The sequence below is a fragment of the Sorex fumeus genome, unplaced genomic scaffold (assembly GCF_029834395.1).
Source record: "Sorex fumeus unplaced genomic scaffold, SorFum_2.1 ptg000047l, whole genome shotgun sequence".
NCBI lineage: Eukaryota > Metazoa > Chordata > Mammalia > Eulipotyphla > Soricidae > Sorex > Sorex fumeus.
Window position 1 is genome coordinate 55,281,723 of NW_026606104.1, and position 18,706 is coordinate 55,300,428.

General features: G+C 57.6%; 1 protein-coding gene across 2 annotated transcripts in view; it reads right to left on the minus strand.

Moving 5' to 3' along the window:
* Nucleotides 1–1,343: 1,343 nt before the first annotated feature.
* The window catches only part of RIMS3 (regulating synaptic membrane exocytosis 3), a 34,522-nt gene continuing 17,159 nt past the window's right edge, over nucleotides 1,344–18,706 (minus strand). For both annotated transcript variants that reach the window (XM_056123097.1, XM_056123096.1), the window contains 6 exons: nucleotides 13,636–13,883; nucleotides 8,597–8,738; nucleotides 6,078–6,190; nucleotides 4,120–4,221; nucleotides 3,713–3,852; nucleotides 1,344–2,243 (listed from right to left, as the gene is read on the minus strand). In XM_056123097.1, the coding sequence (XP_055979072.1) occupies nucleotides 2,031–2,243; nucleotides 3,713–3,852; nucleotides 4,120–4,221; nucleotides 6,078–6,190; nucleotides 8,597–8,738; nucleotides 13,636–13,852 (927 nt within the window). In that variant the 5' untranslated portion in view covers nucleotides 13,853–13,883 and the 3' untranslated portion in view covers nucleotides 1,344–2,030. The remainder of the gene's footprint in view (nucleotides 2,244–3,712; nucleotides 3,853–4,119; nucleotides 4,222–6,077; nucleotides 6,191–8,596; nucleotides 8,739–13,635; nucleotides 13,884–18,706) is intronic.

The following is an 18,706-nucleotide window of genomic DNA, read 5'->3' on the forward strand; positions in this document are numbered from 1 at the left end:
TGGCAGCTCCGGCCGTCCCTCCCCCCACTCCCTGTGGGTGGCCGCATAGTCCGGGGCCACCTCAGCGGATGCGGACGCCCTCCTAGACACCCACCCTCCATCTCTCCGCAGAAGACTCGCGCTATCCTGAGCAGATTCCGCAGACAGGACATGAAATGACGCTTTGGATATGCACCCTCGCCTCCCTCGCCGCACCCCATGTCAGAGGACCGAGCCCTCCCTGCCTGAGCCAGCTCTCCCTGGGCCCTGGGCTCCCTTCTGAGGGAGGCTGCAGGCTCTGACGTCAGCCCAGGGGGGGGCACTCTCAGGAAAATGAGGTCACTTGAGTAGAAATGACGGCAGCTCCTCCGTCCTCCCTCAGAACCCATCTCGTCCCCCTCTAGCTTTGGTTAAATGGGTCTGAGCACTGGGGCTGAGACAGCTGATGCTGCCTCCAGGCCAGTCACCGTTACCTCTGGGGGTGATGTCGGGGAAGAGGCAGAGAAACAGCCTCGCTTCTCTCCACTAGACACGGACCCAAGGACAGCTGAGGCCCAACCTTTCACCCTTGACCCGGGGAGGGAGAGGGGGCCAACTGGAGTACTTCTGAACCCGTCTTCAGGATTCCCAGCAGACACCAGGGTCAGTCGAGACTGATTCCCACCACCACGGCCCAGCTGCCTGCCAAGTCGGGGTTCGCGTGGCTTGGTCCAGGTCAGGGAGGAAAGCAGTAGAGGTGGGTGAAGGCCGGGGCAGGCCTGGCCACTCTAGGGGGCAGTGGCGGGTGCAAGAAGGCAGGCGGGCGAGGGGAGTATTGCTTGTACAGCGCTGGTGACGGCAGTGGTCTGGGGTCCAGAGCCAGGTGTCTGTGGAGCCAGGAGGCCGAGACCAAGCGCATCCGAGCTCCCAGACAGGAACCCTGGTCTGAAAATGAGCAAACACAAAAAAAAAAAAACCCACTGACAAAACAGAACAGAGCCCCAAATGATCAGCGTCCTGCAACTAGGCCCGGAAGCGGGGACCAGAGCCATGTGACTCCCAGAGAATCTACCCTCCTCACCCGGGGCCTGCAGCACCTCCTCAGCCTGAGCCCCGGGGTAACAGGACAGGGACGGGCACCTTCGGGGCCTCCAGGAACTGACTGCTTTGGCAGATGTGTCCTCTTAGCAGACAGGCCCTCCATCTCTCCTGGGGCCCGCGGGCACCCCTTTGGCATACGGGAGCTCGGTGGGAGAGGGGCCAAGAACAGTGCTCCAGGAAGCACCTCCTTCCCTCTGTGCCCCTGCCCGCCAGCCTGGCCATCTCAGACCTCACGAGCTGGTAGGACTGAGGTGGCCAGGCTCCTGGGGGAAAGCTCTCTGCATGCGCTCAGCTTCTCCAGGGCCCCAAGGCCCCCACAGGACGCCGGACGAGCACGGAGCATGGCGCATGCCGCAGTGCGCTGGAGGAAGGGGTAGCCTCGGCAGGGGGCGGGGGTGTTGGGGTTCCCAGAGGCCTCAGAGTGGTCAGCTGTGGTGGACACTACATTCCTCAAAAAGAGCAGCAATGCTGGGAGAGGCAAGGGCGGGGGGGAGGGACAAAGGACAATACAGAAAAGTCAGCAGAACCCACCAAGAAGGGACCAGGGGTGGGAGGCACAAAGGCCCTGTCCAGGGCTCCGCGCCAGGCCACACAGATGCGTCTCTCTGGGCCCCCACTTCCGGCCCTGCACACGGGGGAGACCTGCACACCTTGGGTTTCTTTTCAACGAGACACAGACGGGACTGCAGCCCACGGAGCCACGGAGACGGACGAGGCCCAGACACATGGACAGCTAGAACATGGGAGACACGCACGCACACGGAGACACACAGGCACGCACGCCACCGTCTCCACTGCCAGCTGGGACGAGCCCAGGAGCCACCAGGCATGCAGCGGGGGGAGGGAGTCCAGAAAGACGCGAAGACTATGTACAGGGAAGGAGACGGGGGCGGGGCGGCGTGGGGGGAGCGATGGGGAGGGGGCTGCAGGCGCCCCTTGCCCACTGCACATCCTTCCTCTTCCTGAGGTGCTCAGGAGCACGACGGGCTGGTGGCACTCTCCAGGGAGGACTGGGACAGGCGCCTGGTGAGCGAGCCAAGAGTCGAGTCTGCCACCGAGGATGTGGGGAAGAGTTTGTACCAGCCGGTGACCGCGGCGCTCAGGTCCAGCTCGTCCAGCATGATCTGGGCCATGCCCATGAAGCACTTGTGGTCCATGCGGCCGTAGTCTCCCCACACGATCACCTGTGGGACCGGGGAGGTGGCAGGTGGCGACTGAGCAATGAGCCCACGCTGGTTTCGGGAACCAGCTCCTGAGCATGGGTAAAAGGTGCCAGGAACATCTGGCAGGTTTTTTAGCCATTGTCGCTGCTACTAGGAAGAGCTGCTGGGCCTTCCTGTCACAGCGAGGAAAGGGAAGCTCCGAAAGGTCAGTGAACACTGACACAGCTGGGACTGGAGCCGAGGTCTGACTTCCGGGGCCTCCCAGAATCCCTAAGGACAGCTATCTCCAGGAAGGGGCAGCCCGGGAACCCCAGTCCCGAGCCCCAGCTCCGCCCTGGACCGGTCCTCTGCAGGGTTGGGTGAGCTCCAGGCCCTCACAGGACCATGCTCGCCCACAAACCTGGGAGAGGGGGAGCAACCAAACTGATATTTCCAATCAGTTGATACTCAGCCTCCAAAATGGTGCTATTACCCACAGATCCTTTCTCATGAGTATAAAGTGGGCAGTCCAGTGTGCCCAGTTCCCCCGGAATCAGGATCAGCAGGTCTTGGCAGTTTGCAACTCCAAGGCCAAAGCCGTGGGATCACCAGACCCCAGAGGAATGGCCCTAGGTAAGAAATTCGACTGTGTTTGGGGCCTGGAAAGAGCACAGGGGTAAGGGCACATGCTAGGCATGCTCCTGACCCAGGTTCTGTTCCCAGCACCAAACGGTCCCTTGAACATCCCTGGGGGCCCCCAGCACCACAGGGATCCCTGCTCCCACAGGCTAAGTTCTGGTTGGCTGAGAATTGGCTGAGCTTCTGAGCACTGCCTGGGAGCCTCCCACCCTTGTACTCCCCCGCCCCTCCCCCCCAATAAACCAGACAGCCCAAGGCTTCTATCACCAGCAAGGCCTCAGGCTTGGCGCATGGCCACCGACACCACAGTTGGATTTAGCAGGAAGCTGGCCACGCACCGGGCCTCCTGTCAGGTCTGCTACAAGCAGACCTCGAAGAACCTGCACCCCACCCCACCCACAGTGAACTCAGAGCCCCACCCCTGCAGTGCTGCCAAGCTCCACCTTGTGGGCACCAAGAGGGTGGCAGGTCTGGAAGCAGGGGAGGGTTCCTCCCTTCAGTGCTGGCAGGGAAGGAACTGACCTGTCCGCAGTTGGGGTGAGGATTGTCCTGTCCTGTGCTCCTCTGGGCTCTGCAAGTCGCTCAACAGAGCCTGGTCTGGGCCTCGTGCTGTCACTGTGCCCCAGCCCAGGGGGACCTGTGAGTACCGTCTCCCACACCCACCACATCAGCTCAAGGACGGAGTGAGACTCTGACTCAGAGACCCCAGGAAGGGTGACCGTCCCACCCCATCCTGTTACCTATGTTCCCCTCTGCTACCTGATGAGTCGCCTGGGGGTGGCCCACCTCTGCCCAGGGCTGACCCTGGTCCCAGGGGAGATCATTAAGGAAGCAAGTCTCAGGAGCACCCATCCCCCACACCCCTCACTCACCTGCAGCTCCTTGCCTTGGGGGCCCTCGTCAAACAGCAGAGCCTGCTGGTACAGGGGGTCGCAGGTCTTCTTGGCCACCTTTGTCTTCTTTTTGGCCAAGCAGGCCCCATTCTCGAGCAGGTAGACCTTGATATAGGTGGCTGAGGTGGGGGAGAAGGCAGAATGGGGTGTCTGAGGGAGACGGCCGGGGTCAGGAGAGCCAGGCACGCCTGGAGATGACTGGGATGCAGCCTTAGTCAAACCCGCCTCCTCCATTCTCCCCGCACTGCCTGTTCACCTGCTGTCCCGGCCACTGGGCCCTCAGGGCTGAGAACACTGACGGAGGCCCCAGGCCAGAGCTTAGCCACTGCTCTCCTGGCAGAAGCCAACTCGCCACCCTCCTTCCTCTCCCTGAAGCCCCGCCTCACCTGGGAGGGATTTGGAGCCTGGTTTGGGGGTCAGACCCCGAGCCTCGATCACTTCCACCTCCAGCTGGCCACTCCGATCCATGATGGCGACATGTACGTCCCCTGTGACCAAGAGGAGGAGTGAGGGGCCTCACCAGGCCCAGGAGTGGGTCACCTGTTGGACACGAGAACGCAGACAACTGCCTGCGCCCCACCTGCCCCTTCAACTCCACTCAGAACAGCTTCAACAAGAGGGGTAGGGAGGGATGGAGGCATGTTTAGGTACCCAAGGGTGACTGACCAGCTCCTGTCTGGGTAAGCCAGTGTCTGTGTAACTAGGGGGTCAGTCTGAGAACAGAACATCTATGTCAGGATGAGTAGAGGGAGGCCATGGTCTGGTCTTGGTGACTTCTTGCTTCCTGGACCGTGGCCCTCAGCCACTCCCTAAACACCGGCCTGACGCAGGTATACAGGACATGTGTCTACAAGGATGCTGAGACGGGCAGCTGCCCTTGACAGGACGTGCTCCCTGCTCCCTGGGAGCCAGGCTTGCCGATTCCCTGTCAGGGATAGAGGATGGCGGCAGACTCTTGGCTGGGAAAGGTCCTCTCTGTGGCGGCAGTTACTGGAACTCTCAGCTCAGGTGAGCAGGATGGGGGCTTGCGATCGACTCACTCGGATCAGACTTGGAAGGAGGTCAAGTCGTAAGACTGATGAGGAGAAACGGGGCCACACTTTGGGTTCAGACACCCAGTGGAGGTTCACTGAGTACACATCATGTGATCATGTGTTCTTGCATTTGTGGGGAGATGGGGATTTACATCTAGCAGATATCCAGTAACTCACTCCCCTTCCGGAGAAGGCAGTGGGGGGGTCTAATGCAACCCTGTCCCTCCCAATCATGGACACCAGGGGGCACCACCTGCAAATATTTCGGCTGTGATGGTGCATTAGCCTAGCGGAAGGGCTGACTGCTCACTGCCTTCCTCCAGCAGACTCCCCAGGCCATTAAGAGCCTGAAAGCAAGAACGGGAAATTAGCTAAATCCAACCCAAGGGCCAGATGAGAGCTGATATCCATCCTCTGAGAGCCCCTGCGGAGCCCTCCTCCAGCAGAGACGGACTGTGTGAGATGGAGGAGGACAAGGCTGGACCCTGAGGGCAGTGGAAGGAGCCCTGGCCTGGAATGCACCGCACGGTTAGCCGGGGAGGTTCTGTCTGCACCCGCGGTGAGGGCAAAGGCTGACCACTGATCAAACGCTGGCTGAGTGCAGGCGTCTGGTCAGACCATGGGGCGGGCGGGGAAGAGCCGCTGGGGGCCAGGGGAGGAGGGAAGGGGGGTTGGAGGAGGGAGCCAGAATTGCAAGTGGGGACATCAGGAATCCTCCCAAACGGCAGGGACAAGTGAAAAAGACTGAGCCGCTTCCAGGTGCCAGGCTCTGGTCTGGCAGAAGGGATGAGTAAGACAGTCCCCATGGCATACTTGAGACACAGCACACCAAGCAGGGGACAGGAACTCAACAAACACTTCAAACGCAGAACTAATACTGGGGGTGAGGGGGGGTCATTATTCCCATTGTACAGATGAGGACTCAGAGGCCCACAAAGGACCCTGACCTGCCCAGGTAGTACAGAGAATTGGAGAGAGCACAGACTCCCCATTACTAGTCAATTCAGTGACGATTTTTGTTTGCCTTTTTAAGCCAGGCACTCGGCACACATGGGACATGGCGGGGGTGGGAGGTGGGGCAGGGGGGGTGAGGGTTCTCTGTGGGGAGGTGGTGAAGTCCAGGAGGGACAGGATGTGAGACAGGCTGAGCCGGCTGCTGAGGCTGGCTGGACCTCCTTTGCCGGCTGATGAGAGAGCGGCTGACACTCATTCGCTGGTGGCACAAAGCCAGAGAAAGGGGCTGCCTTTTGCTTCCTGTGCCCATCAGACGTGCTCCCCCCGTACCACCACCGTTCCACGTGAAGACTCACCCATGGGGGGCGTCGCCAGTGTCTGCCGGCCCACGATCTGGGCTGGTCCCAGCCCATCCAGGAAATCACTGAACTGACTCTCAGCCCCGAGGCGGGTGGTGGGGAAGATGAACCTGGAGGAGGCAGAGCCGCATGTGAGGGCATCTGCCCTGGCACCACAGATCCTCCCGCATGCCTCAGTTTTCCCTCTCTGTGAGATGAGTCAACCGCTTAGCCAGGGACAAGGAGCTGTTTCTCTCCGCTCATCAGGGGAAACTGCATTGCTGTCATTTCAGAAAAGAGACTAAACACCGGGCTGAAGCAGGTAGGGTGTTTGCCTTGCACACAGCCTGTTGAGTTCCATCTGCGCCCCTGCGGTCCCCTGAGCCTCACCAGGAGTGATCCCTGAGCACACAGCCAGCCAGGAGTAAACCCTGAGCATCACTGGATGTGGCATCCACTCCCCCTCCAAAAAAGAAAACAGAAAAGAGAGAGACTGAAAACACTAACTTAATGATGATGTTTCACCCAAAGACAGTAGGCATTCCTACGGGGGGCCCTGAAAGACACGGGCGTTCTCCTGCTAAGAAACAGATACACAGGTCTGACACCGCTTTTGAGAACTGAGGTCAAGCCTCAGTGTATGGGGCTCTGGAGCAATAGCACAGTAGGTTTGGCGTTTGCCTTGCACACGGCCGACCTGGATTCGATTCCCAGCATCCCATATGGTCCCCTAAGCACCGCCAGGAGTAATTCCTGAGTGCATGAGCCAGGAGTAACCCCTGTGCAATATCGGGTGTGACCCAAAAAGAAAAAAACAAACACCTCAGTGTACGTCGGAAATCCAAGAACCAGAAAATAGAGCAGTACTCCAAACAGCCAAGGAGCCCAAAATCAGGATAGGGTTAATGGAAAAAGATATTGGGGGGGGGGGGGGGTGGTCTACGGCTGCAGGGTGTGGGGGAGGAGGACCGGAAATAGTAAGAAGAAAAAGTGACAGTGATTGAAAGTTGGCCAAGCCCCAACAGGGCACTAAGTGCTCCACACCCATGAATCATTAATCATTAATTCTCGCAAGCACTCTGTGTGGCAGGAACTATTATCCAATTTTACAGATGAGAAAACAGAGGCTCCAAAAGGCAAGCGATTTGCCTGTCCTGCAAAACAAGAGATAATGCCAGCCCACCGGGGTAAGTGGAGCAAAGTAGATGGTGCAAGAAAAGTTGCAGACAAACAGAAATTACTCAATCGGAGCTATTGTTGCTGTCGCCAGCACCCTGGGGAGAGCGTTCTTGCTCCATGTCCTCATGCCGAGTTGTTCTGGGTGTGGCTAGCAGAGGCTGGAGAGAAAGAGGGAGGCTGGCCCAGGTCAGCACAGGAGCTACAAGGGACTAGGAGAGCACTAAGACCTCCTCGAGGAGCCCAGGCTGCTGGCTAGAGAGAGCAAAGGTTTTCTAAGAACTAATGTCCTGTTGCACAGTCTGGCCCCACGGCCCCTTTGTCCAGGGAAGTCTGGGGGTAAATAGGCCTGGGTCTCTCCCCACTCCCAGGAAAGGGTCTTGGAGACCCACATTCGTTGGTCGCAGCCAGCCACAGTGCACTAGGGCATTCTTGGAGCAAATGGGTCTGGAAAGGTTCCGTGCAGGAAGTAAGCGCTTAGAGTCCTAGAGTTTCGGCACTTTAGGGTGGAGAATGTGGAGATGGTGAGCAAAGGCAGGGTAGTCCAATGGCCTCCATCCAAGCCCTGACTCCAGCCACTGAAGAGCCATGACCTTGGCAGAGGTCACCCTCCCGCTGTTTCTCCTCTTAGACAATGGAGCCAGTGGTCCTTCTGACATCCTGGGTCTGCTGAGTGTTCATTGAGACACTCTTTCTGAACTGACAGTGGACTGCTCTTGGCGCTTCACATTCATGGATGGTGGTAAAGCAACGGGGCGTGCGGTAATGAAATCTGAAGTCATAGAGATGAATAAGGACAAAATCCCAACACCCTCAGACCTGGGTAAGGCTAGGTGAGAAAACCTTAATCACCCAACAGTGCCGTCAATTTAGAAGAGATGAGAGACTCTCTAACCCAGAGCTAGAAGGTTCAAAGCTTTGGCGGCACCCGCAAGTAAAGGACAGAAATCCACAGAACACCACCGGGGAAAATTAAGTCCACCTCACTGTGGCGGGACTTCCTTTCTTGGTCTAACATGGGCTGCGACCACCCCACCACCCCAAATGAATGTGACTTCTTGACTGGGAGTCACTCCGCAGTTAGAGCACCATGCATTGAGTCCCATCTCCTTCCGGAATCTCCATGCAAGGCCACTTTGTGGGGACTGGGTTCACATGGGCGAAGCAGTCACTTGAGATTTAAAGGAACCTGGGGTCAGGCTTTCCTCCTGACCCCTCTCTCCTGGAGGAAGGGGCAGTGTTCAGGGGCTGGGAGGCAGGGGACCGAGGGAGGAGAGGCTGGGAGGCCACCCCCCTCTTCTCCGCCCCCCCCAACACCCGAGGGGGGTGGAGCACGGAGGAGGGGGCGGGGCTGCACGCACGTGCCCTCCGAGCTGTTGCTGTTGGTGCTGCCGTCCGTGGACTCGCGGCTGCCTTGGCGCGTGACCCGGCTCCGCATCTCCACCGCGATGCCCGTCTCCGTGCTCCGCCGGATGTTGCTGCGTAGCTTCTTCGTGGTCCCTTCTGTGACCCGCCCCAGAAGCACAGAGAGGAAACAAGGTCAGAGGGTGGAGGAAGCAGGTCTGGGGACAACAGGCGAGGTCACCTTCTCGGGAAGGGGGTCGGAGGCACGGTGGCCAAGGCGAGGCATGGCTGGGAGCACCTTGAGAGCCTGGCCCCCCTGCTCTGGGTGGGGACCCCCTGACACAGCCCACAGAGAGAAGCCTGAGATAGAGTCAGGATGTCGGGGCCACGGAAAGGGGGTCTTCAGGTGGAGCCCCAGACCAGCAGCCCCCCCACCACCCTGCCAACCCCATCTCCTTCCAGGCTAGATTTCTCTCGTCTGGAACCCAGGTCTGATTTCCCCTTGCACATCCAGACCTCACCTGGACAAGGAGAGGAACCCCAGGAGGGCCGGCCACTGACACAGCTTCGCCCAGCAGCTGGGATAGCCCTGCTGGCTCTCAGCACACCACTGGGCCAGACACTGGGGAAGGGAGGGACTATTTAAATTGGGCATATGGAGGGACCCCCGGGAAGCCTTGTCAGGGGCCAAGTAGAAGGACCCAGAAGTCGTGCTGTGATGGCACAGCTGTGGCTCTGTACCTGCTGTTCAGGGGGTCCTTTGCTCCCCTACCTGCGGGGAATATGGGGCACTTCCCCGCTCCAGCAGCACACCCTCCTGCCTGGGTTTCCATGGCAACCTCCTCAGCACTGCAGTGTGGTCCCTGTCCCTCTCCTCCAAGGAAGTGGGGGTGGGGGGCAGACACAGGTGCAAGGTTTATTGGGGCTCCTCCTGTGGAACTGCAGCTGTCTGAGGGCATGATGGCTGGGGGGGGGGGGCTGAAGGGGACGCTGCTGAAGGCACCTCTGCTGTCACCGGGTGGAGCCCAGGCAAAGTAAATGGGGATGGGAAAGGCGGCCCCCAGAGGGGAAGGAATGCGGTGTGGGTGACTCCCCCCTCCAATAGCCTCCCCCACCCACTCACAGTGGTGCATTGTGGCGGGGGGAGTGTCTACGGTCCAACCTGGAAATTGGGGGTCTTGATTCCTCCGCTCTACCCTATTGATCTTTTGAAAGTCCCACCGGGGGACGAAGGCCAAGTAGACAGGATGGGGCGGCTGGGAGCAGGTGTGGCAAACACACATCCTGCGAGGCGTTAGCCTGACACGTGCTTGCGACGTACCCCCATCTGCTCACAGCCTCCGTCCACATGAATCCGAACGGGAGGACGGGGGGGGGGGGGATTCATGGGTTCATAGCTGCTGTTCCCCCAACCCACTGAGGAGACAGGAGTCCCTAAGGTGGCCCTCCAAACTGCTCACCACACACACCCTGCCCTGAGAAGGAGGTCTCACCACCACGTGACCCTGGCTGCACGCCCTCTCCAAGGGCCTGGGAAAGCTTCCGCTCACTTCCGCTCATCTGGGAGGAAATTCACCTCCCAGCAGGTCTGATCACACATTCAAACCCTGAGTCAGGAAGTCCCAGACCCTGAAATAACAGAGGTACCTTGGTGTGCTCCTCACTTTGCCGATTCATAGCTGGGAAGTCTTAGCAGGCACTCTAAGGCGGCTGCACCTCACACTCACTGACTCTGAGAAGCAGAGCAAACCCTCCCCCGCCCCCATCAGTTCCACGTGGGCTGGAGATGGGATTCAGGAGAGATTACATTCCAGGGGTCTGAGTTGGGGAGAAAAAAAGCTCCAGTACAGTGGGTAAAGAGCTTGCTTTGCATGCAGCCAACCCAAGTTCGATCCCCGCCTGGCACCCCCTGTGGTCCTCCAAGCCCTACCAGGAGTGATCCCTGAGCACAGAGTCAAGAGTAAGCTCTGAGCACTGCCAGGGGTGGCTCAAAACAAAAATTCTTTCAATATCACAGAAGATGATTCTACATGTAACTACATTGCCTGCCTACCTGTCTCTCTCTCTCTCTCTCTCTGTCTCTCTCTCTCTCTCTCTCTCTCTCTCTCTCTCTCTCTGTCTCTGTCTCTCTCTCTCTCCCCTCGCTCTCTCTTTCTGTTTTCTAGGTTCCAGCCAATAAGAATGTCTTTTTCCTTCCTGGTAGTTAAAACAACCTTTTGTGTAGGAGATATATCTGTGTAGGGAAACTGTCGTTACAGTACGCACAGTCCACCAGGAGTGATCCCTGAGCACAGAGCCAGGAGTAAGCCCTGAGCACTGCAGGTGTGCCCTGAAACAAACAAAATCCTTCCAATCTCACGGATGATCCTACATGTAACTACGTAACTGTGCAGTGTCTGTCTCTGTCTCTATCTCTATCTCTCTTCCTCTCTCTCTCTCTGTCTCCCTCCCTCCCTTCCTTTCTCTTCCCCTCCCTCCTTCCCTCCCTCCCTCCCTCTCTCTCTCGTCCCTGGAGACTAAATGACTCAGGAGCACCTCACATGCCCTGCCACAGATGCCAGGCACAGCCTCCAGCTTCTTCCCTCACGGGAACTGGTCCTAAGCATGTGGTCGGGACCCTGACCAGATCCCAGGAAGGCAGAAGCGCTGTCCCTGGTACTGAAACTGAAAACCAGGTTGTCCTCTGTATGAGTCCCACCAAAAGCCAGGCAGTACCCACCTGGGTCTCGGGACCCGAAAGCCCTGACTCTGTCTTTCCCGTTCCTTTCGTGACTTAGGGAACACACGTGCTAGAGGAAATCTGAGAATCCTTAGCACCTTAGTTTTACAGAAGGGGAAACTGAGACCCAGAGGAAGGGTGAATTCCCAACACCTCCTAGGGGAAGTAAGAGAATAAGCCTTGGACACTGCAGGGTGCGTTTTCAGAAGGGCTAAAGCAGCATGAGTCAGTGCCGGGATGGGAAATGCAGGACCTGAACTAGGCAGAGTGTGGAACAAGGGCAGGGTAAAGATGGGGCCTAAGCCAGTGCAGGAAGGAGGTACCCGGGAAGGGCAGACACAGAGCCAGGAGACCGGGTCCCCCCAGAGGTCCTCCCATGATGGGGAAGAGAACCATCCCACCGAGGGCAGCTAGATACCCCACAAGGATCTTTTCCCTAAATGTTTCCCATACATTCCTCAGGAAACTGATTTTCCCATCCAGGATGGGGTTCAAGAAAAAAAAAATGGGAGAAAAGTTTATAGATGGAAGAATATGCCAACAGCAATGGCCAGGGCTCTGGCGGCCAAAGAAATCACTTCTCTTAGGGTGCTGCTGTGTGCCGCAGTAATAATAGCATCACTCATTCACCATTGTGCTGGGGGGCAGGCACAAAGCTGGGCACCTTCACACACTCTCACCCGCTCAATCCCCTGGCCAGCTCTGAATGCATTATTGGCACGGATGAGAAAGGAGGCTGAGAGGTGAAGCAACTTGCCCCAGGCCACCCAGCTGGTACTAGGACAAGAGAGTGGTGCTGACAACCAACTTGAAATTGTCCCCCAGGAAAGTGCCTTGTCCCCTGCAGACACCGCAGGCCTGGATAGAGTGAGCCCACCAGAGGATCGCCAGGGGGCTCTTCCTGCCGACAGTGCTCGATGATTCACAGAGACCTTCGGTTACATGGGCATCTATGCAATGCTCCCAGCCCCATTGAGCCACATCCTTGTGTAGCAGAGACAAGGCCCCCCACATCCTCCTCATCATTCTTCTCTCCCCAGTGGGAAAAGGCTTCCTGGCATCTGCTCACAGCAACACCTGCTGACTCTGGGCGCCAGGGAGGTGACAGTCCCAAGCAGATCTCTGGGATTTCTCTCCAGTGACCTGGACCCAGCCTGGGCCTTGGAAAGCTGACCTGCCAGTCAGTCTGGGCGTATAGCTCTGGGCTCTGCCACTGGATCCTTCTGGTTCCTGAAGCCAGACATCTGCAATCCAACATCTCCACAACTTCTTCCTCTTCATCCCCGATTCTGATGGGCCCTTTGCTCCAAGCTCCGGCTCCCCCAAAGCCTCATCTCGCACTCAGAGACCCCTGCTAACCTCAGGCCCCCTCCTCAGCTGTGTTTCCCCAAGCCAGCCACCACATCACAGCCAGATCACTGGAAAAGACCATCCCACATGCTCCTGTGGAGGGCTTTGTAAAAATCTATTTTAAGGCCTGGAGAAGTCCCCCACCCCCAGTCCCAACTGGGATTCGGCTGAGCGCCCTCCCTGGATCCTCCGGGCCCCCGCCCCCTCACCACCCCCACCCAGCTGCCTATTTGAAGGTTTCTTGGGGAAGTTGTTACTCGGAGCAAAATAAGCAGGAAGAGATTTTAAAACAAAACCAGCTGGTGTCTGGGCTGATGCCACAAAGGGAGGAGGTGGAGGGGAGGGGAGGGGAGGTGCTGGCTCCTCTGTGATGTGGGGTCCAGGTGTGCCTGTGCGGGATTGGGGAGATCACCTGCCAGTCCGTGCGGGATTTCGTAACGAGGTGTCTGAGAAGCAGCAGAATATATTTAGCCGGAGCTCAGCGTGTGTGTTTGCGTGTCGTTGTGAAATGTGTGGAGACACGTGACCCATTTCTGAGTCCAGGGACCAATGTGAGTGTGTGGTGGGTGCCCGCAGGCGACTGTGCACGTGTGCTCTGAGGACCCGGCTGGTGTGCCCGGCACTGCTGTCCTGGTGGGTGACCTCCCCCAACCCCCTGACTCCAGATGGGTGCCTTCCTCAAGCCACCGTGCAAAGTATGTACTCAGCTCTCTCCTGTGACAACACAGATGCAATTCAGTAACGGTGTCTGTGGGGCTCTGTGTTCTCTGGCACCAAGCGGGGCTGGACCTGGGTGACATGACGTGGAGGCAGCAAAGTGCCAAGATGGGGAGCCAACCTGGGAGGTTAGTGCCAGGGTTTGAATCCCAACTGACCACTTGCGAGTGAACCAGATGAGTTGTGGGGGGAGGTTACTGCCCTACCCCCCCCCCGGCCCCATATCTGAGCACCAAAGGGGATGGCGGCACGGGTGGCCAAGGTGCTTACCCGGGGTGGGCAGGGGCAGCGCGCTCTTGCTCCACTGTGTCAGGCCCACGATGGCCACCATCTTGGCGCCCAGGCTGCTGCGCCGCTTCTTGGCCATGCTGTTCCCGGGCCCGCTGGCCGCCTGCTGGGCGCCACAGATCTCGCCGCTGATGCTGGAGCTCCGCACCACGTTCCTGGAGGCTGCGGCCGAGGCCGGCCCCGGCTCCCCGTTAAACATGGTCTGCCAAGAGGTCGGCTCTCAGGAAACTCTGCAAGGAGGCGGGAGAGACACGGGGTGCGAGTCAGATCAGGGAAGTGGGGCGCTCCACTGCTGTCCCTCCTGCGTCTTGAGTCACACGACCTGGAGCCAGCCGCGGTCTCGGCCTCCTGAGGCTGGGAGAGGGAACGGGGCACAAAGGTTCGGGGGGGGGGGATGTCTGGCTCAGGCAGCCCGAGGTCGACAGGGTGGGGGGCAGCAGTGGTGCCCAGTGGCCTGCATCCACCTTGGAACTCCACAACCTTCCCCAGAGCAGCTGTGTGGTCCTGTGACTGGTTATGCTGAGATTTCAGTGAAGGCCTCGGCAGGAGAAAGGCAGCATTTACCCCAGGCGATGGCTGTGTTTAGTCAGAAACTGCCTGGAGACGGGCCTGGGGCAGGGGCCGGAGTCATAGCACAGTGGGTAGGGTGTTTGCCTGCACACAACTGACCAGGGTTCCATCCCCAGCACCCCGTATTGTCCCCTGAGCTCTGCCAAGAGTGATCCCTGAGGATAGAGCCAGGAGTAAGAGCCTAGCACTGCTGATGTGGCCCAAATACCAACAATCAAGGTGGGGGGAGGGGAAGGTGGGAGCAATGTCCCGCATGGAGGAAATACCCCAGAGGTGTGTGTGTGATTTGTTTCACCTCCCAAACAAACACAGGAAAAAGGAACATGACTCCAGCCTGCCAGACTGCTGTAGACAGGGATTTTCCTTCTAGGCGCCCCGTGAGGTTCAGGACAGTGTAAAGACTCAGGCCCCTGAAGGGCCATGGAGAGCATCTCTCTGAACATTTTAACCCATTTCCTCCTGATGAAGCATTTAAAAAAAAAAAAAAAAGAATGAACTTCTGGGCCAGAGGTTGCTCCACAGGCTGGAGCATGGGCTTGGCGTACAGGAGGCTAGATTGGATCCCCAGCCTAGCACTGTCCTGCTGGTGGGGGGTGGGGGGGACCCCCGATCACAGAGCTGGGAATAGCTCTCCAGTCCTGCAGAGTGTGGCCCCAAACACACAAGATGAACTCGTGCCACAAATACAATATCACAGTCTGGTATTATTCTTATCACACGTAATCACCAATCCCATCAGCACACTGAATAAGTATCTTCACATCACCACAACACTGCACTATAAGGAGGAAGCAAACATACAAACGCTGCCCTCCCGTTGTTCATCGATTTGCTCCAGCGGGCCCAGTAACGTCTCCGTTTTTTTTTTGAGACTTGCTGCTACTGTGTTTGGCATATCGGATACGTCACGGGCAGCTTGCCAGGCTTTGCCATGCGGGCAAGATACTCTTGGTAGCTTGCCGGGCTCTCCGAGAGGGGCGGAGGAATCGGCCGAGCTGGCTGCACACAAGGCAAACGCCCTACCCGCTGTGCTATCGCTCCAGCCCAAGGAGGCAGCATAACAGACAAATATTTTAATTCATTACTTTTATGTGTTTGAGGATGTGTGTGTGGGGGGGGGGGGCGAGAAGTGGGTGTATACCCAGTGGTACTCAGGGGCTATTTCTGGCTCTGTGCTCAGGAGTGACCTCCGATGGTGCTTGGCAGACCATACGTAGTACTGGGGAACCTAGCAAGGTCAAGTACTTTACCCCCTGAACCCCCACGCCTCTCCCTCCCTCCCTGCCCCCACAGTTACTTCTTACAATAGGTCTTCCTCCTGGCCCTTGCTTGTCTTTGACACAAGTGTGAAAAGCATCTTTCTGTGCCCACATGACCTGCCCGCTTCCTCAGGACTGACTCCCAGAGATGGAGTAACAGAGCTAGAAGGTATGAATTCTTCTGATGGTCGCCCCACACCCATCTTCCTTCCTGTGCCTTGAGAAAAGGGTGGCTTCGTCCAGCTGTTCCCTCCCTATTTGAAAGGCACATCCCTTAGCTTACTAAGCAGTGAGTGGCACTCCCGTTGGTAATGCGTTCAAAGGTGTCCAGAGGTGGACACTTGGCTAAGGTGGCCCTACTTGACTTTAGGGGAAGATTCGGATTCAATGCTTACGAGACAGGTGGGAAGGTGATATCTCTCTCTTTCTCCTGTCTCTCCTCTCTCTCCCCTCCCTCAAGACCCCTCCTCTGAGAGAAGGCCCAGCTCCAGGATGAAGAAGCCACTATTGCAGATAAAACGAACCTCGGCTAGGCTCACACCTGGAATCTGCCTTCTCTGTCTTCCAGTTAGGGGAGAGAATGTGTTTTCCACTGCTTAAGCCAGTTTGAATCAGAGTTCTCTGTTACTTCCAGAAGTATGCTTCCGATACTGAGGGTATAATCATGTTTTTGACTCTTGGCATATAATGCCAAATTCCTTCCCAAAGCTGTATTCAAGAAATATTTCAGTCCCTAAAATTGCAAGGCCTGGACTGAGAAGAAGGGGTCGGGTTGGTCTGGTCCTGCCCTCCCCAAGCCTCCAGTCCAGGAGGAGAGACAGACAGTAAATAACTAATTAAGTGATTTATTTTTCATGAGGGCTCTGACAGTCTAGGGCCAGAGAGCTGCAGAAAGGGAGTCACTCAGGGAGGGGGACGTGGGCATCTCGGGCTGCACGGGAATGGAGTCTGAGCCTAGAGGAAAGCTCCAGGCAGAGGCTGAGCTCATGGGTTCGATCCCTGGCGCTGGTATGATCCCCTGAGCATGAATGGGAGTGACCCCGAGCACGGGGCCAGGAAAAGTCCCCAGGCATTACGAAGTGTGGTGGCAAACAACAAAATAAAAAATAAAAGTGGGTTTTTCTGCCATCAGCCTCCGCAGTGGGCAGGAAATCCTATACTACGGTCTGACTCCTGTGCTCAGGCAGAGGTTGGATTATAATAGGGAAGATCACGGCAACGCTGGCTCTGTTCTGGCCACAGTAATTCTTCCCATCCCAGGATCCGGGGTTCCCTGTCATCCTAAGAGACTTTGACTTTTCAAACAAATACGGGAAGCCAGAGAGATAGAATAGTGGGAAGGCACTTACCTGGCACACGGCCGACCGGGGTTCAATCCCTGACACCCCACATAACCCCCCAGCCCCCACCAGGAGTGAACCCTGAGCACTGCCGGGTGTGGCACAAAAGATGCAAAACAAAACAATAAAGAATACGGAAAGACAGGGTGTGGCTCGGTGGCAGGGCACAGGTTTGGCCTGTATGAGGCTCAGGGGCTTGATGCTTGGCACAAAACTAAACCCCCATACGAACCACAGTCGAATAGATCCAGAAAGGGGAAGGGAAACGGGGACAGGGAGGGGAAGGCAGCGCTCCAGCTGATGGGAGAGGCGGTCCCCAGACAGGGAGAAGAGCCGCCAGGCCTCGGGGTCAGCGCGGCTCCCGCCAGCCTGGCGGGTCTGGGTTGCCAGTGGGGATGAGTCAAAGCAGCGGTTTCTGCTTTCTCTGCGGCTGGTAGCACGGTTCTCACTCCCACTGCGACGCGCGCCGAGTCCCGGATTGTATTTCTCCATCCGTTCCCCCACCCACCCGGCAGCTAATGGAAAGTCCCCCCTGGACCCAGGCCTGGGGTGAGCTCTTCTTTTTCGTTTCCAGTCCTGGTGCCAGTTGGGGTGTGTGTTGGGGTATCCGTGCGGTCATTAAGAGGATGGCGGGAGACAGCTTCGCCGACACCGAGAGTCAGCTGCGGTGTAGGCCTCACTTGCCGTTTAAAGGATTTCCAGGGGGTGTGTAGCTATTTCTGTGTTGCAGATGAGAAGACTGAGTCTCAAAGAAGCCGAGGCTGGACCATTCGTGCTCAGCTCAGAAGTGGCAAGGCCTGGATGGAGCCGGATGTTTCCCGAAGGAGCAGACAGAGGCAGATGCTCCTGCCCCTCGCACCCAGAGCTCTCCCGGAGCTGTGGGCCCATCCCTCCTGCTCAGGCTTCATCCTGGGGCTCTGGGCTTTTGGAGGAAACTGCAAGGAGCATTTTCGTGGCTAGAAAAACACTTCACTGGCCTCGGTTTTCACAGCTGCTGTGAGTGTCTGAGGGGTAGCGGAGACCCCATTCAGACAACGGCGGGAGATGCAAAAGCCCCAAGGCCACTCAAGAACCACCCGCGGGATGGAGGGGAGGTAAGGGACAAGATTAAGGGACAAAATTCCCAACCCTGCCAACCCCAGGCTCATCTTTCCATGAATAATGAAGGGGATCTGACATCCAGGACTCTGCACCATCCTAGCCATGTTCTCATCTCCAACCACCTGGGATCACCTGAATGGCTGATAAACATCTGGTGGGGAGGGGGCACTTCAGAGGGCAGGCCATGTCCAAGGAGACAGGAGGAGGCTGAGCCAACACTCCAGAGCCAAGGTCAGGGGGCTCGGGAGTCCTGGGAGGGCAGCCCGGAGGGTTCTGAGTCAGGAGGTGGGGCTGAAAGGTCTACTGGCTCCTCCTGACTGTGTCCCTGGGCCTTCCTTTCTGGTCACTGTGTCCAGCTAAAGGGCTGGGGTCCGGGGTGTCTGAAAGTCCTTTTGACTTGGAGAGCGGAATCTGAATATTGCAGTGGCAAGCTCAGAATTAGGATGCTAGAAGCTTCTCTAGTATCTGGTGTAGCTCAGGAAGGGTGAGACTGACGGGGAGAGCCAACCACCGAGGCCCCATGAGAAGAGAGGGCCCATGTCCACAGCAGCTAGGAGGTCTCAGTGGGCTAGGCTGGAATAGGGCTGCAGGCAGAGATGGGAGGCAGGAGGCGAAGGGCCAGCAGGACATAAAACCCAGTTCCTTGCCTGCAGGTGGTTCTGAAAGATCCTTTGCACAAAAGTCACCAGGCAGGGCTGTCCTTCCCCAGTGTCCCGGAAGGAACACTGTTGGGCACCAAGGCCCCGGTCTGATGCCCTCCCTGCCGAGTTTGTCTGCCCCTAG